At 38.7% G+C, this 24,581-nt stretch overlaps 1 protein-coding gene across 2 annotated transcripts in view; it reads right to left on the bottom strand.

Annotated features, from left to right (window-relative positions):
* Positions 1–24,581, bottom strand: part of Nbeal1 (neurobeachin like 1) — a 139,230-nt gene that overhangs the window by 103,241 nt on the left and 11,408 nt on the right. For both annotated transcript variants that reach the window (XM_036173296.1, XM_036173297.1), the window contains 4 exons: positions 21,026–21,107; positions 20,251–20,378; positions 16,426–16,508; positions 3,009–3,094 (listed from right to left, as the gene is read on the bottom strand). In XM_036173296.1, coding sequence (XP_036029189.1) covers positions 3,009–3,094; positions 16,426–16,508; positions 20,251–20,378; positions 21,026–21,107 — 379 coding nt within the window. The remainder of the gene's footprint in view (positions 1–3,008; positions 3,095–16,425; positions 16,509–20,250; positions 20,379–21,025; positions 21,108–24,581) is intronic.

Here is a 24,581-nt window from a genome sequence, read left to right as displayed (position 1 = left end):
TTATAAATACCCTGTAAATATCACGGTTTCCACGTTATAATTAAGTGAACCAGAGACAAATAATTTATCTGAGCTCCACCTTTGTGAGACGGACACATGTTTCAAACCTAGGTCAAGCCCAGTGTCCCTGCACTTAACAAAACACAACAGGTTCCCTTATGTGTATTCATTTACAGAGCTAAAAGACCAATACGTCAGTGGACAATTCAAGGACAATGCTTTCGGAAAGACCCGTTATCAGACTTTTTCTTTTTCTTTTCCTTATGGCAAGGATCATTCTTAAACCATCAAATATTCAACTCAACTAAAATTTCCTTATCCTGACCCAACAGCCAGAAAGCACCCTTCTGACTTCAGTAAGTCTAACTGACTATGGCCTGGTCACAAAGCTTCTGAGTAGTTTTAGCACACAATATAGTAAGTTGAGTCTCTGGTACCAATTGTATTTTTCATGGTAACTGTCCATTACAGAATTATCTTTGAGCTTCATAACCCATGAATGAGTACTAACAAGAATATGTCTCTAGGTGCTCAAAGATGAATGAGACCCACTAGGCTCCCATCAGTCAGCACCACCACTCCTATTTTTCCATGTTTATCTGTCAGTTACTATTCACAATAGTAAAAAAAATGATGGAAATTGTAAGGCGATGGTTCAAAAGAAGGAAATCAGCTAATACAGCAAAGTGATGAGGCAAACTTAAAACAGAAAGTAAGATTGGTCAGTGGTGCTGCACGCCTTCAATCCCAGCCCTCAGAGGCAGAGGCAGGCGGATTCTGAGTTCGAGGCCAGCCTGGTCTACAGAGTTCCAGGACACCCAGAGATACACAGAGAAACCCTGTCTCAGAAAAACAAACAGAAAGTAGATCTAGACCACTATTCCTTTCCTCTTAGGAAGATAGCTGTCTTCCACCAGGATCAGGAGAAGTGCACAACACTTACAAAGGAAGCCTAATACAGACACTGGATTCTAAAAAAGAGATAGGATAAATAAACCAGAGAAAGACATTTTAACAGTAATCTAAAACCAACAGGTGTGAATATGCACTGGCTGTGAAGATTACTGAATGAAAAATATGATAATATAGATAGAAACAAAAGTAGAAAAGTAGGGAGAGAATTTTAGCAGTGGGAACCCCAATCTCAGGATGGATTTACACACTAGAGAACACACTTGAATATACCTACAATAGACACATTAATCAATCTCAGGATAGATTTATACACTAGAAAGCACATCTGAATATATCTAAATGAGATACATTAGTATAAAAGAACATGCCTGCAATCCCAACTGATAGGAGAGTCAGGAGGATTCTATATTCAAGGCCAGCAAAGAGTTATAGTTAGATTCTATCTCAAAATTCCTACCTGAGGGGAAAAAAAGAGGGATTTTTATTATATTTACTTGAGAATAAAACAATACTCTCTCAAATCTCCGAATAAAACAGTACAGTGTGACCCAATATCCAGTGTCCTGGCCTGGGCTTCCTGATGGATTCTAACAAGTGTCACCTGCTAGAAGATAACAATCTTATTAAGATGAAACATGCATTAACAGATAAAGAACTTCCTGTTGCTATGCAACTAAAAGTTCTTACAGGCATAAAAAAGAACCCTTATGGGGAGCAATGGTGACCCGTGCCTTTAATCCCAGCACTCATGAGGTAGAGAGGTGGGCTGACCACTGAGTTTGAGGCCAGCCTGGTCTACAAAGTGAGATCCAGGACAGCCAGGGCTACACAGAGAAACCCTGTGTCAAATAAATAAATAATAAAAAGGAAGAAAGGAAGGGAGGGAGGCAGAGAGGGAGGGAGGGAAGAAAGGAGGGAGGGAGAAAAGGGGGGAGGAACAAAGGAAGGAACTCAAAGAATCTATAAACTTGAATGAAAAATGTCTTTATTTCCAGTAGTCTCTCTTTGGAATTCATTATTTCATTCAATTTTCAATGTAAGCCACAAAACACAGCAATGTAAGTAATACTTGTGATTCTGCCACCAATAAAAATTATATATAATTTCATATATTATAGTTGTTATAACATAGCAAGATCCTGTATAGCCTATTAAATGTAGGTTATTCCTAGGTTATATATGCTGTTCTTCCAAACTCCTTGGCTCAAGGAACCCTGTCTCACCCTTCTGTACAGCTCTGACTAAAGCTTCGCAGCAACCACGCCTCACTCACTGCTGTACCCTCTTGCTCTATGCATTATAAAAAGCAACAGTGGGGCTGGAGCATACAGCTGAAATAGCATGAGTGTTTGCCTCTCTCATGCATGGGGCCATAAATTCAATCCCAGGACCATACAAAAGCATATATTACTATGTCACAAATTTGTTTTATTACCATTTCAGCAACTGAATTTTGAGGTAGTTTTTCTTTTATGATATGTTACTTCAGACATTTAAAAAATTCTGATAAGTGTCTTTACCAAACTCCAAAAGGGGTATACGACACAAAATGTACAAAAGGGTAAAGAACCTCTCATTTAAACTGCATGGTATAAGAAAACATGTAGAACATTCTCTCTGAATTATTAGCCTGTTGGCAACAGGTAATTACACTCAGTTTGCCAGAGACATACTTTTGGAACATATATAAATAGCTGAATAAATATATTTAATAATTGCAAGTAAACAGCAGAGTGACTAAATTCATGACTTTGGAAATCAAACTGGCTAGAATTATATTTCTTCAAACTTCTAATAAGGCTGATTTGCTTTATACTTTAAAATAGTAACTAGTAACTAAAAGCCATGAGAAATAAGAACTTATAATACCAAAACTCGTCCAATCTATTCATTCAATTAAATATCTATTAATTGTCAGTGTTAATGTTACTTAGGATTTTATGGAAGATTTTAAGTTTAGTTTTAATAAGATACAAATTTAAGGTTATCTGGATCATCAAGTTATAAAAGACAGAATGCATTAAGTAATCCGTGAGAGAGACTTTTGTGCGGTTAACTACGACTTATACATTAACTTTCAACACTGTCCTCACCTGCCCACCGGCTACAATGGCTCCAAAGAGATGCAATAAGCAACACTTAAGACTTTCCTTGAGATGTTCACTTTCCTGAAAACATTCTGTGAATATAATACACAAACAAACACATAAATGAGACTTCTATTTCAGAACAATTCACGTCTAAGGAATGCTTGAAACTGACACATCAGGAACTCTATGTGGATAGGCTAAAATCTGTCAACAGGCGAGGTGACCTATACTTGTCATGCCTCACTGACTCCTCAGAGTACTGCAGATAAGGCCGTCCTGTCCCACTGTAAAAGGCTGCTGTAAGGTAAGGAATCATCTCATCTGAAGTGAGATAGATGGTCACTAAGTGACAGAACAGAGCTCAGCCAGCCCTAACTTAAATCACTTCTGTCTGCTTAACAACTGACCCTACTTTAGTGAGTTATAAAACGAAAGGTGAAATCATAAAAATAAAAAGATTTCCTAAATCTACTCCAAGGACAAATATCCTAAAATTCTAGCACCTAATAAGTCTTTTAGCATAATAAAATATTTTGCTACTTTTAAATGTTACAAACATACCTGCCAAAGAAAAATTAAGGCAGGAAAACAAAACAAAAAGTCAGGAAAAGTTGCCCTCTGACCTTTTCTTCAATTTACCAACATACCTCTACCTTAAAAAAAATTTTTAAAGAAAAATGAGTTATACAATATATAGTCTTTCTCAGGAATTCAGGGAATACTGGTTCCAGGACCCTCACCTCAAAATACAAAAAGTCATGAATGCTCAAGTCCCTGAGTAAAGGATGCAGAATTTACCTGTAACCTATGCCAATCCTCCAATGCACATTAAGTCATCTCTAGATGACTTAGTCTAGCTAAAAAGATGTAAGCAGTAACTAACTCTGACACTGTACAGGTTAGGAGATGAAAATAGGAAACAGTCTGGACATGTACAGATGCAATTTTTCCTCACTGCATGTTCTCAAGCTACAGTTAGCTGCCTATGCAAACGTGTGGAACTCATGCATGTGGAAAGCTGAACATACCTTTAGTTTTTTAGTTTAATACATTGTGGATATTACTACAGATTAACAGACAATCTACCTTATTCATCTTTATCACAAAACAAAACAGCAAGATGAACATTTCATTAACCAGTTCTTTACTGACAAACTATTATCTCCCCAACAATTTGGGGAGGGTGTTACACTGTGTGTGCATGTATGTGCTCCTCCTTGACTTTGCCCCCGAACACTGAAATTACAGACATGTGGTACTGTGTGGGTCCTCAGGATGCACACCAAGCACTTTACTGACTGAGCCATCTCTCCAGCCCTTATCTATCCTTTCTTTTCATAATTCTGTCATAAATACTGTTTTGCCTTTACCACATACTTACACAACAATATAACGACAGATATCCAACTTTATATGTATTACTGCCAAATGCAGCTGTAAAATGAACTAACAGGAAATTGTAATTTAAAACAATTAAGAACTAACTGGGCGGTGGTGGTGGCGCATGCCTTTAATCCCAGCACTCGGGAGGCAGAGCCAGGAGGATCTCTGTGAGTTCGAGGCCAGCCTGGGCTACAGAGCGAGATCCAGGAAAGGCGCAAAGCTACACGGAGAAACCCTGTCTTGAAAAACCAAAAGAAAAGAAAAGAAATGAGCCTAGGACCTTTGGAAAACTAAAGGATACTGTACACTTGGGATTCCTAGTTACAGGCTATAGATAAGCTTCTAAATGAATCCCTAAAAGGAAGCAACCAAGTTCCCCTTCATGGGAATAAGAACAAGAGAAGTCTTCTGACAAATTAAAAGCTTCTTTACTCAGGGCTCCAGCTTTGGAGGTTACCATAACTTGACAGACCTTTTAAACTATGTTACCAAATATCAGGGTGTAACCCTGGAGTTCTCAACTATGCCCTCAGTCAAAGCAATCTATTTACTGGTAGGATATCTATTAAAACTGACTCAGTTGCCCAATGGTTGACAGGATGCATTAGAATAGTAGCTGCAGCCTTTAATCTCAGCACTTGAGAGGTAGGAGCAAGTGGACTCTGTGAGTTCTAAGACATCCTGGTCTACATTGTGAGTTCTAGGACAGCCAGAGCTATGTAGAGACTCTGGTGAGAGGGTGGGAGAGGGGAAGAGATAGAAAAAGAAAAAGAAAGAGAAAACCAATTGTAGCTGACACAGCTCTCTTAATAGGAAAACTCCTTCAGCTTACTTTGGGCTCTCCATTGTCTGTTTATATTTTACACCAAACAACCTCTCTACTAAATCCCAAACCTCCCACTGGTTTAGATATTCTTATATGTTACCAATCCTGACTCTGTGATAACTTTGCAATATTTTTACAACAGTGTTCCACCTCAACTCCTCTATTTTATTTCCTACCTCAGAGAAGGTTTACCTTACTCAAAGTTCATAGATGCAGTAGGGTTCACACAGCAGTTCCTGTGTGAGAAATAAACAATAAACCAGCTGTGCTACTGGTCCCCTTTCAGGTATCGCAGAAATCAGCACAGCTGGTTACAAGAGTAGGCTTAATTTGCACTGGAACTTAACCAGAGCAAATGGGCAACTACGTGTACTGGCTATAAATACCTTTCTTGGTAATATATGCACACACTGCCCTCTGGAGGGAAAGAATTTACATTAATGCTAAAAACTGTCCCATCAATTACAGAGTTCAGATTCTAACGTCATTAGAGACGATATATTTGTTGGCTGAAATAGCAGCAGTCCATTACAAGGGCAACCAAATAAGAAGTCACTGGGAAACAACAAAGGGGTGCAGCAGCCAAACAGGCAGCAGACTCTCCCTCACTGCAGTGTGGTGACGCCTGCACAGGACAGAGACCTTTCCACCCCAACCTGAAAAGGCCGTGCGAGCACAGAAGCCCTCTTTCTGGAAAGGACTCCTCCATCTGGCTTCTCAAGAGCTCTTTGAATAGGAATGTGCCTTCACCTGCTTCCCGATCACTGCGTCTGCATCCAAATCTCTGAGGCCTGATACTGTCTTCATTCTTCTTGGACCTCACTCTTCTAAGAAGGTGGAACATTCTAATCAGACCATGAAGTTATTTAAAAATTATGCCAGGAGATTCAGCTTTTCTCAAGAGCAGTATTACCAAAAGCCTTCCTAAGACAGCTTTTGGCCTAACACCTTCTGAGGTGATTTATCAATGCCCTTTTCTGCATGTACATCTTTTTCTTGAGAAAGACTCCCAGTCTTCCATTCAGTATATCTCTAAGCCTAACAAAACCAATAGGCTCTAAAAATTGCAGGTTACAGAGCCTGTGTAAGAGTTATGGAGATTGTCTAAACTGCTTTTCAATGGGGAAAACAGGTAGTAATACACACTTACATGGAGGAGCCTCATAGCCAACAACTTATCGGCTCTTGCTTTCTTTTGCATTTATTTATCTACCATATGGGAAAGGGAGCATGTGTCTTCATGTGCGGCACAGGTATAGATGTCAGAAGACCACTTGGAAAGGAGAATCACTCTTTCGTGAAGATGTGTCCACTGGTAGGGTTCCCATGTTCCAGTGAGTGATTCTACTATTATGAACATATGGGCAGCACTAACTGAAGTTACCAGGTTATTAAAAAAAAAAAAAAAGCCTACAAAGTTTGTGAAAGGTATGTTTTGAGGAATATATGGGAGGAATTGGAGGGAAAATGAGAGTAAATATGATAATATTTCATTCATTGTATATGTGCATGAAATTCTCAATATAAAAAAAAAGTTTTAGAAAAAGCTATGCCTTGCTATCTGTATTTGATTCTGGTCAGTCTTTGTCTTTTTATACCCAAGATAAAATTTAGTTCTCTTGGGGCTGGAGAGATGGCTCCATGGTCAAAAGCACTTGTTGCTCTTGCAGTGGTCCTGGGTTTGATTCCAAGTACCCACACGTGGTTCACAATCATCCTTAAGTCCAGCTGTTCCAAGGGATCTGATATCCTCTTCTGACCTCCAATAGGCACCAAGCATGTATGCGGTTCATCAACATACATACAGGCAAAACATTCACATAAAATAACTAAATCCAGTTTTTAAAAACTAAAAATTAAACTGAACGTAGTGGCACAGGACTTTAATCCCAGCAACTCGGGAGGCAGAGGCAGGAAGCCTGGTCCACAGAGCGAGTTCCAGGACAGCCAGGACTACACAAAGAAACCCTGTCTCAAAGTATCAAAAAATAAATAAATAAGTTAAGATAAAAACTGTTCTTGATAGGCGGTGGTGGCTCACACCTTTAATCCCAACACTTGGGAGGCAGAGCCAGGTGGATCTCTGTGAGTTTGAGGCCAACCTGGTCTATAGAGCGAGTTCCAGGACAGGCTCCAAAGCTACAAAAAGAAAACGCTACCTGGAAAAAAAAAAAAAAAAATTGTTCTTTATAAGGGCCCAAGACTATGTTCGTGGCAACAGAGAAGATAAAAAGTTGAGTCTACAGACTGACCCAACTCCACTACTCTGGACTTTATAGTACATACTCTTCTTCAAGGTGATGACTAAAGTCAACTACAATTGATTATGCCAGAGCTAGTTCTTTTGCCTTCATGCTGTGGAATAATCCTTCTGTACACTGTGAATATTTACAAAGTATTTTCATTGGTTAATAAAAAGCTGATAAGCCCATAGCTGGGCAGGAAGTTAGGCAGCAAAGCCAAACTGAGAATGATAGGAAGGAGGGCAAAGTCAGGAGAGATGCCAGCCAGCCACCAAGCAAGAAGGGCATATAAAAAATGAGGTAACAAGGCATGAGCCATGTGGCAAAGCATAAATAAAAATATGGGTTAATTTAAATGTACGAGATGGCTAGTAACAAGCTTGAGCTATCCGCAGAGCATTTATAAGTAACATTAAGCCTCTGAGTGATTATTTGGGACCATGGTCAGGACAAGAAAACTCCACCTACACCTTAAACCTGGTTTACTAGTTATTTCCCCAAATGCTCTAATAACTCGACTTGAAATCAAAAAAGACAAGAGCTTTCAAAGGATGAGACAAAGACAGCAGTGCTAAGATATGCTAAGACTTGTCTTTCCAAGTATTCCTTTCACAACAATTAAATAATCAAGACATCAGGATATTTTCAAATTTGAGATAAAGATATATGAATGACTAACAAAAGATGTTTAAGTCAGAAAGCTATTTAATGCTGAGAACAACAATTCCATACTTTTTCATGTATCCCAGTGATGTTATATAACTAGGATGGATCTCTGTTATGTCAAACTAATACTGCCTTTGACCTATCAGAATGGTTTGTTACTAAGTGAGTCATGGTTGAGAACACATTGGTCAGCTCCTTAATGACATTTAATGGCTCTGAGGCACTATCCTTTGGTCCTTGTTGCTCTTAGGATGAACTAACAGGTGTAGACTAGGATTAATGAATATCGGATCAAAAAGTAAAAATTCCGGTTATCCTACAAATTTACCTATGCCACAACATGGCTGGAACCTGAGTGTTTTCATTGGTGTAACTATTTAGCTTTTGTTAGATGACCAATTCGGCCCCTGTTGAGACCAGCTACAACTTACATCCTATCTTGTGCCTTTGCTAAGCTGCAAATAAGTGGAAGCCCATGCATGGCAGGGCAATAGGGTCAGCTCACTGTAGCCCAGGCCCAAGGCTGACATAGAAATGTATTATATAGAAATGATAGGATAATAAGGTAGATTATTAAATCTACTCTGAAAAAAAGATACAGAAACAAGAGGATAAGAGGGTAGATTACTGAATCTACTCTGAAAAGAAAAAAGGGAAAATATGGATATGATAAGATAAAAGGTAGATTACTGAATCTGCTTTTAAAAAGCAACTACTAGTTTGAAATTTTTTACATTGCATTTTTGTATATTGTATACAAAAATTTTGTATATTGATACAAATTTGAGATTTTGTTAGAACATACTATACATATTTCTACTCTTGTTCAAGGTATTGTACCTATACAGCTCATTTAACAATGTAATGCAAAGTGCTAATCCTTGAAAATTATTATTACCAACTATTTAGGATAATAAAGAAACGCAGGTTAGTTGTTAAATCACCTATTACAACTAAACTTGTAGTCATATTAGGTTATGTTTTCAAGGTCAAACATATATTTTAGATAAACAGGTCATCTTTAAACACTACAGGAGAGCTACAGAACATGACATTTAGATGTTTTAATAACATATTCTTTTTTTTTTTTTTTAATGACAATGAAACATGTCTGCTCCTGTCAGCACCAATATACTTCAGAGGAGATGATAGGCATTGAAGAAACTCCAAATAGAGTTTAGTTTCTTTGTGGTAAGTTAGCCACTGGGCAAGAAAGTGCCCTTGCCTCCAGTGCTGACAGTATGCTGTCCAAATATCAAAAAAAACAAACAAACAAACAAACTGCCAAACCTCGCCAAGACAAGGTAGAAAGGTCCTACAGAAAATCCTGCTTCACAGATAAATCTGTCAGATATGTTAAGCCTGTAGGCTGAAGATAGATGCCCCAACGTTACAGAGGAACGTTGGGTGACTGTCCAGGCAGCCAGCTGTTTCTGTCATTTCTCATATTTTTTGGAAGTCGTTTGTTTGCACTTCCTGCTTACTCAGGTAATATTATTTCCTTCTCAGGTCTCTGAGGGAGTTGAAGACTAGATAATTATATACTTCCCCTTGTAAACAAATTCAGAAAAGAAACTCACTAAAAATGTGTAAAGTGTATAATTTTAAAAGACATCAAAAGACAGTTTGGCGTAGGTAATACAAGTTAGGACAGAGACTGAATTAGGTACAACACTTTGGACTCACCAAAATAGGATAAATAATGGAGTATTTTCTCTGAATCTGTCAAATGTTAATGGACTAGACATCGTTAATGTAATTCTTGACTGTATATATTGAGTATACTTATTGTGCTTATTGTATATAGTTTTTCTTATATTAGTTATAACATTCTTTTATTATTTTTAGACAAAAAAAAGGAGAAATGTGGTGATATATTTGATATATTGTGTACCCTAATAAAATTTGCCTGAAGATCAGAGAACAGAACAAGCCACCTAGATTAAACATAGAAGACAGGCAGTGATGGCACACACACCTTTAATCCTAGCACTCCGTAGGCAGAGATCCATCTAGATCTCTGTGAGTTCAAAGCCATCCTGGACTACACAAGATTAACTCAGTCTGGGAGAGAAACAGAGCCAGGTAGTGGTGGCACACACCTTTAATCCCAATACTTGGGAGTCACAGGCCTTTAATCCGAGCACTTGGGGTTTTATGCCTTTGTTCCCAGTACTTGAGAGGCACACCTGCCATTAATCCCAGCACTAAGAAGGAAGTGATTGCTGGGTGGAGAAAGGTATACAAGGCATGAGGAGACAGGAACTAGAAGCTTTTTTGGCTGGAGCACTTTCAGAGGCTTTCCAGCTGGAGAGCCTTTTCAGGCTGAGGAGTCCTAGAGAGAAGATGTGGCAGTGCCTTGTTCTTTTGTCTCTCTGATCTTTCAGCATCTAGGTTTTTTATTAAGACCTTTTAACTCAAGGCACCCTGAGTTGGCCTTCTTCCCTCAAGCACCTATACATGCATCTCTTTTGTTCTCGTTTTTTGCTGGTGCTGCTACCCCAGCTTCCCTAGCAGCAGGTAGAGAGCAGCCAGCGTCACTAAAGGGTATCTCCCCTAGATCTGGTTCAGTGTGTCTATCTAGTGACTCTCAATCTTTATTACTTTAAAAAGCTTTTATTCCATCTACAGACATAGAGAATGTCATTTTGAAATATTAAAATTATTATACATATTCTTACATATATTTAGGAAACTATAAAGTATATAGCTCAGGGAATTTCTCTTCATTCTAAAGTACGAATTGTTTTTTAAAAGGCAACTGTATAAAGTACTGCTTTAAATACCTTCAGCACTTGTCAGGAGGCACTTGTATTTTTATTATGGTTGAGTATTTTATGTATATGCCTGATATTATCTCATCTATACTACATAACAAAAGCACATTTAAGGGCAACAGAGATGAATCAGTAGGTTAAAAGGTGTTTGCCACCAAGATAAACAACCTGAGCTTGAATACCAGGATCCACATGTTAGAAAAAGAGAAGGGACTCCTGTAAACTGTCCTCTAGCCTACACGCATGCAAAGTGTGGCACACTCACACATATACAAACACAAACCAATAAATAAATGATTTTTTAAAAAACGATTTTTAAGGGACTGGAGAGATGGCTCAGCAGTTAAAAGCACTGGCTGCTCTTCCAGAGGACATGGGTTCAATTCCCAACACTCACATGGCAGCTCACAACTGTCTGTAACTCCAGTTCCAGGGGACCTGATGCCCATGGCAAAATACTAATGCACATAAAACAAAAATAAATTTTAAAAAATCATTTTTAATAAAAAACAAAACAAGTTCAACCTATGTTGGGCACTATCACCCCTTGTAGTAAATGTAAAGTCTCAAACCAAGGACAATTGGCTGAGGTGCCTATTTAACATTACTAAGGCAAACCTGGCCACCAGGCTCTCTCAACATCCCTCAGTCCATCCCTCAGTTACAAGGACTGGCATCATGCCCTGCCTCCTACCCTAGACTTCTCCAGCCTACCCTAGACTTCTCTAGCTGGGCTGCCCTTCCCCAGATGTTCTTCATTATATAACCGAGCCATTCTGGCTCAGCTGGTCCTCTTCTGTCTACCCTTACTCTCCTGGCTCTCCCCTCCCCTTGCCCTCTCTCCCTACAAAACACAGCTCAGTTCTGTTCACTCCGGACGTTCCAGATGCCTCTGACTATGCTCTCCCTTTTATCTACAGTAAACCTTCTCTCCCACCTACCCTAGAAGCAGCCAAGTCCTTCTTTCCGTTTCTTTTTCTTCATTCAGTGAACACTTTCAGAAGTGGATCTCTAGATCTTTCAAGTAGAAAATGAGTCACATCTACTGCAATCTTAACAGTACTTTGATTAAGTGTTTGGACCATGGGTGTGTTTACTGCTGTCTTAATTTTTTCTCCTCCTCTTTTCACCCAACCCTCCCTCCAACAGTCCTGCAGTAGTCTAAATCCTTTCTGGATCCCCTTGTCCCCTGAGGCCTGAAAGTCACTAAGAGTAGAGACCTCAGACCCTTCTACATCCCATTTCAGCCACAACCAGATAGATTAGCCCAATGTTACTCTCCTGGATGATCTTAGGGCCTCAACTCTTGGTGTGTGTATAGGGGGAGGGGTTGTTGGCTAATTAGGCATTAGCAGACAGTTAGAGGACATTGAGGTTAGAAGCCAGTAAAACAAAGGTTTCTGGCCTCGGGGTACCCTGGGGTGCCTAAAGCGACATTAATGGATAACTAAAGCCGGCTCCAAAAGCTCTGAACTTTTAGGGACTTTATGTAGGAGATATTCTTGATAAAGAATAAGGACACACCACTGTTCCCTCCTATAAGAAACAATCTAAGCAAGCCTATCAGCCACTTCAAAGTCCCCCATGAAAATCTACTTGCTTTCAGATTAGAAAACAGTATACAGCCTTCCTAAAATGTGGACTGGCAGCAGGCCTCTGGCCATTATCCACTCTGACTGATCTCTCCATCTCTTCTATACTGCACTGTGTGTCTTACCTCTGTTCTTGATGGAGAGCACAAGGACTGTCAAGACAAGGAACCCAGGCCAAGATTCCAGTGACAGTATGACTTACTGACTTAATGAGCCATTTCAGCTCAGGTCAGAAGGAAGGACACAATTACACCATGAATTTCATTTTTAACTGAAGAGACCAGAGAAAACAGGAAGGAATGAAGGTAAAACTGTAGCATTTCTTCAATTTTAAGGATCACACCACAGTGTCAGTGGGTCAGGACGATCTACTCAGGGCCTCAGGGGCAGAACTGTGATCACAAAGACAAGCACATGTGTGGTGACTCAGAGAAAGCAGAAAGTGCAAATCCCTATATAAAAAAAAAAATTTTAAAGGCCAGCAAGACGACTCAGGCAGTAAAGGCTCCTGCCGTGCAAAACTGGTGGGCTGCCTTCTCTCCCTGAGACCTACGTAAAGGTAGAAGGAAAGGACTAACTCCACAAAGTCGGTCTCTGACCTCCACATGCACACGGCACATGTCATACATGTCATACATGGAAGATACAATAATTATAAATAACCAAATAAACTCAATGTCTTATAGAGCTAGAAGGCAAAGCACTAGTTCCCTAATGGAAGTGCAAAGTACTAAATCAAAGATTATTTTCAATCTTTAAGTAATGGAATTTGTTATCTTTCCAGATTTTATGATAGCTCGAAACATGTCACCCCTTTCTTCCTTCCAGTTTCTCCCTTTCAGAATGAGAATCTAAACCGGGCGGTGGTGGCACACGACTGTAATCCCAGCACTTGGGAGGCAGAGGCAGGTGGATCTCTGTGAGTTCGAGGCCAGCCTGGGCTACAGAGCTAGTCCAGGACAGGTACAAAGCTACAGAGAAACCCTGTCTCGAAAAACAAAACAAACAAACAAACAAAAAACACAAAACAAAACAAAACCGAATGAGAATCTACATCCTATTCCAGAGTCACCACTGTATTTTGGAAGTACCTATCAAAGGTTCACAGCTGAAGAGGGAACTTGACTCATTGTGAATGCACTCAAGTTGTGTTCCCATCCGGTTAACATTTAGGGGAGATTTTAGATTCTAGACTACTGAGAGCCAATACTAGAATGTGTTAAGACATTTGGACTACCAGGATAGAACGAACATATTTTGCATGTGATAAACACATTAATTTGGGGGGTGGGGCAGGGATGGAATAGTATAGACTTAACTATCCCTCCCAAATTCAAATATTGATGCCTTAACTCACACATTCACATGACTATACTGGAGACATGGCTTTTGAAGAGTTGATTAAAGTTAGGTAGGATCAGAAAGGGAAATGCTTGATGCAAAAAAATTAATGTTCTGAAGAGGTATCAGTCTCTCTAACATCTGAGAATACAAAAAAAGACTACCAGCACGCCACAAAAAGACCTCACCAAAAGCCAAACCCTGCTAGGATCTGGATCTTACACTATCAAGCCTCCAAAACTATGAGAAAACAAACTGCTGTGTTTAAGTCAGTCTCAAGCATTCTGTTATAGCAGCCAAAGCATACTAGAACAATTACCCTGATTGAAAACTACACAAAAGGGCTGGCAAGATGGCTCAGTACACAAAGGTACTTGCTGTCAAGCCTGACAGTCTGAGTTCAATCACCAAGAACTTAATGGTGGACAGACAGAACCAACACCTGCAAACTGTTCTATGAACTCCACAGAGGCACAATGGCATGAGTACATGTGTGTGCACACACAAATACAATTTTCTATTTTTTTAGCTGAGGATCAAACCCAGGGCCTTGCGCTTGCTAGGCGAGTGCTCTACCACTGAGCTAAATCCCCAACCCACAAATACAATTTTTAAAACTACACAAGATATAACAACAACAAAAATTCTACAGGGGGCTGGAGAGATGGCTCAGCAGTTAAGAGCACTGACTGCTCTTACAGAGGATGCAGGTTCAATTCCCAGCACCCACATGGCAGCTCACAACTGTCTGTAACTCTAGTTCTAAGGGATCTGACACCCTTACACAGACATACATGAAAGCAAAACACTAATGCTCATAAAAATAATTTTTTTTAAATCCTACAGACTTGTAATGTGTAGGTCCTGAAAACATGTGGAAACATCAGGAAAAGGGAGAACATATGTTTTGTAGACACAACATATAAAACCCTAAGGAACATCATAAGTGTTACAACTTAGATGTGAATTTATTTAGCAGGATCATAAAATGTAAGATCAATATATAAAAACTGTTTCTATATACTAGTAACAATAGACAATACAACCAAAAATCATTTACAAGAAAGAAACAAAGTATTTTGCGATCAATTAACAAAATATGTGCACAACTTACACATGCAAAGATCTAAGACTTCTATAGGATACTGTATTTCTAAACCTGGATGGATCTCATTCCATTCTGGTCTCATAATTTTATATGAAAGACTTCAGCTGAACAGAAACACCATACTACTGTACTGACTTAGGGGTTTCCTGTTCCTTATCTTTAAGGTAAGGCCAGTTCCAAGCACAGCTTATTCTGAGTACGTGCACTTATCTAGGGTGAAGTCAACCACTAATGGTAGTGATACAGGATGTGTACTACAGCTGTCTTCGCTCAGCAAACAAGGCCATTTCTGTCTTTCTTGATTGCACTGGGGGCAGAGAGCACTGAAGCAAATGTGGCAAATGTTAAGATTTTACATGTTCCAATAAGCAATATACTCAAGAAACAAAAGGCTCCTTTTTTATTTTGTAATTTTTTCTATATTCTTGAAAGATGGCATTACTTTTCTTTTTTTAAGACAAGGTCCTGTGTATCCCAGGTAGGCCTCAAACTTGCTATATAGCCAAGGATGACCTGATCCTCCTGCTTCTAACTCTCAAGTGTTTAGACTACAGGATGTGCCACCATACCCCATTCATGCAGTTATGAATTAAACATAGTGCATGATAGGTAAGCATCCTACCTATTGAACTAGATTCCTACCCCAGCACAATCTTTTTATTTCCAGATTTAGTCATCTTTATTGTGGGTATACATTTACCTATACGTATGTATGTGCACTATGTATACGCAGAGCCCAGGGAGGCTAGAAAAGCAACAGGAATTACAGGCAGTTATGAGCAGCATATGGGTGTTGGAAACCAACCATGGTCCTCAACAAAACCAGCAAGCACTCTTAACTACTGTGCCATCTATCCAGCCCCCAGCACAATCATTTTTATAAGAGAGAAAACTAGCCATGTATGGTGGCATGTGCTTATAATGCCAGCACTAAGGATGAGATCAAGTCATCCTCAGCTACAGCAAGTTTGAAGTCAGGCTAAGAGACATGAAACCCTGTCTCAATATAAAAACAATAGTGAGGGAGAAATCAGAACATATATACAGCTATGCACATATAGAGTAGTCACGTCTCTTAATGGTTTGACTGCAAACTGGTTTGCTTTCTGGTTCTAAGGATCAAACAGAAGGTTTGGTGCATGCTAAACACATGTTCTTTGGATATCTCTCAAGATTTCTGTTTTTAGCAAAAATTATAAAGTTCTAAAATATGCAATCTTTAAAATGCTCAGCTCACCAAAACAACAGATCAGCTCTTCTTAAAAAGAAAATCATGGAGATTAAAAAATTGATTTAAAAAAAATTAATCAAACCAAGAAACATAAGCACAACCAAACACAAATTAACTAACCCAGTGGTTTTGTTCTTTACCAGCCTTTATCTTACAAACTCACAAACTAAATTCAGGTCAGAATCAGAGTAAGAAAAAAGACAGTAGTCAGAGTTGATCAAATCAAAGTCAAGTGAATTAAACTGTTACTTACGGTAAAAGAAAGGCACAAACTCCACTGTGAGAGAAGCCGGTTTGTATTTCTGTCTGCTCTTTTCCACGGAACTGAGGATTCGTCTATCATTAAAAAAAAGAAGTCAGTAACAAATTATAACATGAGCAAGTAGAGGTGGCACCATTTAAAAGACAGTTTTAAAACAAATTTAACATTCTGATTTTGGTTTGTATACTGAACAAAACAACTTCAGGACTGGTACAATGTTCAAAGGGGCATTGAAACAACTTAAGTGCTTACCAATTAGAGAATACTTTCTATTATGCATTATGATAGCCAGGTTAAGTCTCCAAATAACTGGGAATTTAAAAAGAAGCCAGCATTTAAATTTCCAATCTGCAGAAAATTTTGCACAGCAATCCTGGGAAAGTGAAAGCTAAGACTATGACTTACAAAAGCTAGCGACTGCCCTGCGTGCACCTTGCTGAGGTTTTATTCAGATACAATGGGTCCAGACCTTTAAGTTCCCTCATTTTAAGGATGCAGATCCAATATAGGAATGAGATTATCTTTTAATGAAAATTCCAGGCGTTTTCACAGATACTTTCTATAAACTTTAACAAGGCCAATACAAAGTGTACAGGCTTTTACTAAGAACATTTCAGTGATTTCAGTTCAACACAAAATAAAATTGCTTAGATAGCCATGGGGATAAAGATATTGGAGAATAAATCTTATTAAAACCAATAATACTTTCAAATAGAGGAATGGTGAAAATTAAGAACTATAATTAAAATAAAAATTAGAGATTTTTTATCATGCCCTGAAAGTATATTTAATATTATTAAAAACAACATAAGTGGAAAGTATCTGAAACTACCTAGAAATTCTGTATATCTATAGGCTACAGGTATACACTAGTCTTCCCCCTACTAATAGAAAGTTCTTATTTTGGATTTTGCTTGGTGCTTTCTCAAAATTAGGTTTGGACTATGTATTCACAGCTGAACTGCTAACTACCACAGAGACAATGATGTCTTTCTCAGGATATCATGTGTGAAGTTCTCACTGATGTTAATTTTGGTTACCCAGTCTGCTTTATTATAGTGAGTAATACTGCCCAGTATACATTGTTAATTTTTCATTTACAAGTAATAAGTAATTTTTAGAAAGGCATTTTAAAAATTTACATATTATACTCCTAATCAGAACTTGCCTCTAGACTTATTATCCATCAATGATCTGTGACTAATACAATCTTTACTATGATACATAAATCAAAATGCAGACTTTCTTTCAACTCCAACATCTTCTCTGTATTTATTAATTGACACTTCATAATCTACTACTAATAAGAAATTTAATTTTTCCTTTACTTAGCACAGGTATGAACTCATAAATTCTTTTTTTTTCTTGATAGTTTATTCTTTTCTGTGATTATTTCTGTGCATATATTGTCACATTTGGCAAATAGAGCCTAGGGCACAACTAAACAATTTTTTTCTCCATTGGACAGGCAATGATACCTACTAAACTTACATTAGAAATGTAACAATACCTATTAAAGTTACAGCACAATGAACTAATAAACATTTGAATAAACAGCTGAATAAGCAAACAAGCATTTGTATGCCCCCTCCCCCAACCTGGTGCTAGGATGGAATCTGGTCTCTAGGGAACGGCAGGCAAAGCATTTTACCACTGAGCTACATCTTAGACTGGTATTTTAAGGAGAGGTTTTATTGTTGCTGTTGGTTTGTTTGTTTTGTTTTATTCTTATACTTTAGTTCCACTGAGTTACTATTTAAGACTCTCTAAGTATAATCAAAATAAAGCTAGCAGATTAATAAAATCAAATTCCGTGTGTGTGTGCGCGTGTGTGTGCGTGTGTGTGTGTGTGTGTGTGTGTGTGCGCGCGTGTGTAGCAGAATAAGTCAAACTAACATTCATAAATTGCCTCACATTACTCTCTTAACCATTCTTAAGAATACACGGTTAATAGCTACAGTACCACAGGTGTAGTTGTTAGACAATCTCTTGAATTTATCCCCGAGATTTTGTATCCTTTGTATATCTTTCCCAATCCTATCAGGGACACACACACACACACACACAGGTTTTTTTTTCCTTTTCGTGCTTCATTGACAATTAAATATAAATTTCTATAGAAATAACATGTGACATGAGGGCACGTGTGGAACTGGAAACATTTTTCCATACTTGATATAGTGGGCCTACACAGGATCAGCTGTTTGCTCACAAATTCAGTCACACATTTTTAGCATTAGAATACAAACATACACTGCAGTAGAAATTTTCATTCAAATTGGTAATGAATCAACTATACCAGTCTCATGCCCATATACTTTAAAATAAATAGTGGTTTTGAGATAGGATCTAATAATATAGCCCAGGCTGGCCTCAAATTCACTATGTAGCTGAGAATAACCTGGAACTCCTGATCCTCCTGCTTCTGCCTTCTCAAGTGGCAGGATATATTCTATGTCAATAAAATATATCCTATAGAATATACAAAGTGAACTGTTACAACGTCTATACATATGTTCTGCTACCATCACCTAAGGGTAGCTATTCAAAGTGCAAGTACAGGGGCTGGGGAGATGGCTCAGTTGATAATGCATTTGCTGGGCAAGTAGGAGGACCTGGGTCCAATCCCCAGCACCCAGATAAAGAAGCCAGACAATCAGCTGAGGAGATGGCTAAGCAGATAATGGATTTGTTTGTCATTAGCCTGACAACCTAAATTCAATCCTCAGAACCCACATGGTGGAGAGAAACAAGTTGTCTTATGACATCCACATGCACACCCAGATTCATACACACAACTAAAATGCCATACTGTGCCTGCAACCCCAGCACTGAAAAGGAGGACACATGAAGATCCCTGGAGCTTGCTGGGCAGACAGTCAGAGCCTGTCTCAAAAACTAAGTGGCCCTTGACAGGCACAGACAGGCAGATCTCTGTGAATTCATTGTCTACAAAGCAGCTCCAAACCAGCCAAGGATACAAAGTGAGACTCTGCCTCAAAAAAGACATAAAAATAGAGTGGAGAGGAACTGAGAAGACAGAGTAAGCTACACTGGTTACCAAGCTCCAGGACTAGCCTGTCTCTAACAGCCCAGTGCTGACCCTAGCCTTTTCTGTGGATTCTGGAGACCAAACTAAAGCTCTTGTGCTTGCGTACCAAGCACTTTACTAACGAGTCATCTCCTCAATCTCCACATGTGGATCTTCGATGCATCTTTCCATATTGCTTTTATATAGAAAGATATTCTTTTAAGATTCACATACAGAAGACACTCTCTATAAAGACCCACAAATTCATGGCTTTCAAAGTTTTGTTCTGTTAACTTATCATGTGTGTATAACAGATTGTGCAAGCATGTGTGAATGGAGGCACACACCGTGTGCATGAAGGGCAAGGGACAACCTCAGGCATCAATCTTGGCCTTTTCCATTTTGTTCGAGGGCTCTGTTGGTTTTCTACTACATGTGCCAGGTTAGCTTGCCTGCGACCCTCCAGAGTTGTTCCTGTCTCCATCTCCCATGTCTTCATAAGAACACCGTGACTGCAGACATTTATGCTCTCACATCAAGCTTTTCCATGAGTTCTAGGGATCTGAACACAGGCCCTCAAGCGTATGTGGCTCTCTAAGCCCACTGAGCCACCGCATCAGGCCAACAGCCCTCAGGCTTTACTAAGGCAGATTGGTAGTGCAGGCCTTTGATCTCAGCACTCCAGCAGCAGGTGGCTCTCTCCAGCCTGGTCTATATAACAAGTTCCTAGCCAGACAAGCTACACAGTTAGACTCAATCTCAACAGTAGCATTTATAAGACATACCCTGAAATCCTATGTCTCCAATTCCTATACGGATCATATAAACTTTCACAGAATGCCAATGCATGGATCACAAATTCTTCAATAGATGTCTGATCAGCCATTTCCTTCTCCTTTTTTTTGCTTTTTAACTGAGAATAAAATTTTAAAAAAGTTAAGGACATGTTTTATTTATCAGCTTTCAATAAGTCATTTTTATTTACAAAAGACTAACTTCCTCTTTGATTCCCTAAGAGTCATTTAATCAGATGGACTAGATACATTCTCTCAGATGTTAAATACTTCCTGGAATACATTTAAAATAGTCCAACATCTTTGGAAATCATGTAAGATTTATGATAAATTCATACCTAAAATAAAATGTCATTTTTTTAAAACTATAAAAATTTCTACATTAAAATAACATAAATAGCTACTTGATTACTTTTAGAAAATATAGGACTTGGGGCTGGAGAGCTGACCCAGTGGTTAAGAGCATTCCCAGCACCCACATGGCAGCTCACAACTGTCTGTGACTCCAGTTCCAAAGGATCTAACACCCTCATACAAGTAAATCAATGTACATGAAATAGAAACACATCATTTTATTTTAAAAAAGGAAAATGTAAGATTTATAAAATGATCTGTCACCCACTACTAATTTTAATTGTCTTTTCAATTACTATCTCCTTTGAAAACATTTAGCAAAGTCAATTACAATATTAAAAAAAAAACTAAAAAAATAGTAAAGCCTAGTTAGTCTCAATAAAGCAACAAAAAGGAATGTATTCACACCTACTTGCTGAATATACAGTGTTGTCATGGTAATGACATGATTAATATAAGAGCAAGTTCCAATTTCTTCTACATTTGATAAATTCCTAGGAGAAAAAAGGAACAACATTTATTACATATGAGCAATATACTGCTAGTGTATTCAGCTTGCACTTTGAGAACAAATGCTGGCAAATGAAATATCAATGATATTAAAAAAGAAAATGATACACAGGGTATTGCCATTGTTCAAGACATATACTATTACAGTTTTCATGCTACTTTCTGAATTTTAATTTCCTGATTTTGAATTATGTCATATTTTATAAATGTATCAGAAGTCCATGACATAAGTTGCATTGTTATTTTTAAATATTCTAAGAGGACACACCATTACATCCTGTTCAAAGTAGAGAGTCCGTAAGTACTTCAGTTGTGACACAGAGTAAGCTAATTTACAACACCTAAGTATCTTCTTGGCATTATTGTTAAAAGTTAAGCTTATGGCCAGGCGGTGGTGAAGCAAACCTTTGATCACAGCACTTGGGAGGCAGAGCCAGGAGGATCTCCGTGAGTTTGAGGCCAGCATGGTCTGCACAGCGAGATCCACACAGGCACCAAAAACAACACGGAGAAACCCTGTCTTGAAAACCACACACACACACACACACACACACACACACACACACACACAATTAAACTAAGCCAGGCTGCAGTAGTGAACACCTTTAATCCCAGCACTCAGGAGGCAGAGGCAGGCGGATCTCTATGAGTTCAAGGCCAGCCTGGTCTAAAGATCGAGATCCAGGACAGGCACCAAAATTACAAAGAGAAACCCTGTCTCAAAAAGCCACAAAAATGAATAAATAAATAAATTAGCATGACATCTTAGCTGTTTATCCCTTTCTCTAAGGCAGAACATTTAAAATTCTGTGTGAGGACCAGAGATGGCTCAGTGGTTATGAATATATACTACTCTTTCAGAGAATCCAAGTTTGGCTCCCAGCACCCACATCAGCTGGCTCACAACCACCTATAACCCCAGCTCCAGGACATCTGACTTCCTTTAGCCTCTGCAAGCACCTGACACATGTACATACACATTTTTTTAATTTTAAAGTCTGTGTGTAGCTCACAATGTACTACATATAAATCCTAAGCACATCGAAAATGTTCAACATCATCAGTCATGAAAACTACTTTCATATTCACTAGTAAGACAGAAGCAGAAAATAGATTTTGGGAAGGATGTACAAAAACTGAAACCTTCAAGCAGGTAGGAATTTAAATTATAATAGCTACTCTGGAAAACAGTCTGGCAGTTTCTCAAGAGATTAAAAACTCAGTATCCTTGGGGCTCGCAGGATGACACAAAGGGTAAAGGCATTTGCCACCAAGCCTAATGTTCTGATTTAAATCCCTAGGACCCAGGAGACAACCGGTTCATCCAAACAGACACACGGACAGACATACACTAAATACACTGTAATCAAAACAAAACTGAATGTCCTTATGAACTGATGAAGTTCTAAAAGTGACTGTAGCAAAAGTACAATTTTGTTTTATTTTTAAAAATAAATGACATTACTAAGTCAGTGAATTACAAGATATGTGAATTATCTCTCAGCAGTGACATATAAAATTTACAATTTTCTTTTTTTGTTTTTGTTTTTCAAGATGGGGTTTCTCTGTGTAAAAGCCTTGGCTCTCCTGGAACAGCTGACCCAACTGGCCTCGAACTCACAGAGATCTGCCTGCCTCTGCCTCCTAAGTGTGTGTTAGCACCGCCTGGCTTAAGATTTCATTTAAAAGTTGTATCTGAATTAGTACTGAGAAGAGAAAGATCCAAGAGAACAGGACCTATAGCTAAATTTTTATTGCGCTGTTACTTTTTACCATTACAGTCCTACAAACAGCAAGATCACTTCGACATGTTTAGTAGGGATATCCCTCTATAACTCCAGGAGCCTTTAAAACTATGCCTCGGAGGCACACACCAAGCAGTAGGGGACCGCTTATACAAGGTCTCAAAACACTTACATATTAATGAGATGGACTCATCCACTGAGAAAGCCAGCAAACAGGAAAACGACTGACCGGTCTGGGCCCGCCTGTGCTTGCGTCTCCCTCCACTCTCATGTGTTCTCCTCCCTCTCAGAACTAGTCTCTTTTCATCCTTTTCTTCCTTCCCTCCGCCTCACACTCCCCCAACAGAACAGAACAAAAATGATCTAAATAAACAACTTTCAGTTTCTGATCCAAAAGTGAAAGTCTAAAAGTCGTCACTGTCAGGTTCACAATTAGAAAAGACCCAAATGAACGGAAATTTCCGTTTGTTTGAGACAGGGCTTCTCTGTGTAACTACTCTTTTTTCTTACTCTTAACAGCTCTAACACAATAGTTTCTTCAATACAACACTAGACATATAGAGTGATTGCAGCTTAAAGACAAGTGGAATGAGTTACAGTTCTACCGTGTTTTGTTTTTCCTTTTATGTGTATGGGTGTTTTGCTTGCATGTGCGTCTGGGTACCACATGAGTGTCTAGTCTCTCAGAGGCCAGAAGATATCACAACCCCTGCAACTGGAGTGGAGCTGTGGGTGCTGGGAATCTAACCTGGGTCCTCTTGAAGAGCAGCCATCTCTCCAGCCCCAAATGCAGCAACACTGTTAGAGAAACAGGAGGAAAATCTAAGGGCCCCTAGACTGACTGATGACTTTGTAGATGAAAACTAACAGCATAATCCATTGCTCGAGAAAAAAAGTCTCGGAAAAATAAAAACTCCTGTGCCTCAGTATTACGAGAATAAAAAACAACTTGCAGACAATGAAAAAAAAAAAAAAAACATGTACCAATCATCTGGGAAGAAAAAACTGTATATCAAAATATTCACAGACCTGTAAAAAGAAGAACACAATCCAATTTTAAAATTGGACTTATGTAGGTACTTCATCAAAAATGTTATGAACAGTCTCAAAAAAAAAAAAGATGTTAAGTATTTTATATCATTAAGGAACAACAATGAAATACTACACACCGATTGCAATAGCTAACATCTAAAAGATGGCATCATCAACATGAAAAATGGGACTGGAAAAATGGCTCAGCAGTTAAAAGCACTGGCAACTCTTCCAGAGGACCCAGGTTCAATTCCCAGCACTCACATGGCAGCTCACAACTGTCTGTAACTCCAGTTCCAAGAGATATGGCACCCTCAAACAGACATGCATGCAGGCAAAAACACCAATACACACAAAATAAAAACTGGAAAAATGGGGAAACAACAGGAATCCTCGCTCACTGACTGTGAGAATGTTACAACCATGTGAGACAGCATTACTGTTCCTAGGTATTTGTCTACATGGGTTGAAAAGTACCCATACAAAACTTATATAACAGTTTTATAAGTAACAGTTCCAAACTGGAAGCAACTAAGATGTCCTTCAATATAGGTAAATAAGTAAACTGTGGTACCTTTGTGTGAAATAATGTTCAGTAATATTGTCTTAGGTATGTCTCAATTTCTGTAACTCTTCCCCAAGAAGCTCACACCCACGATTTCATGTGTCAGCATCTACTCA

This window comes from Onychomys torridus, chromosome 23 (assembly GCF_903995425.1).
Source record: "Onychomys torridus chromosome 23, mOncTor1.1, whole genome shotgun sequence".
Lineage (NCBI taxonomy): Eukaryota > Metazoa > Chordata > Mammalia > Rodentia > Cricetidae > Onychomys > Onychomys torridus.
Note: the sequence above shows the minus strand (reverse complement) of the source record. Positions and strands in the feature narration are given on the sequence as shown.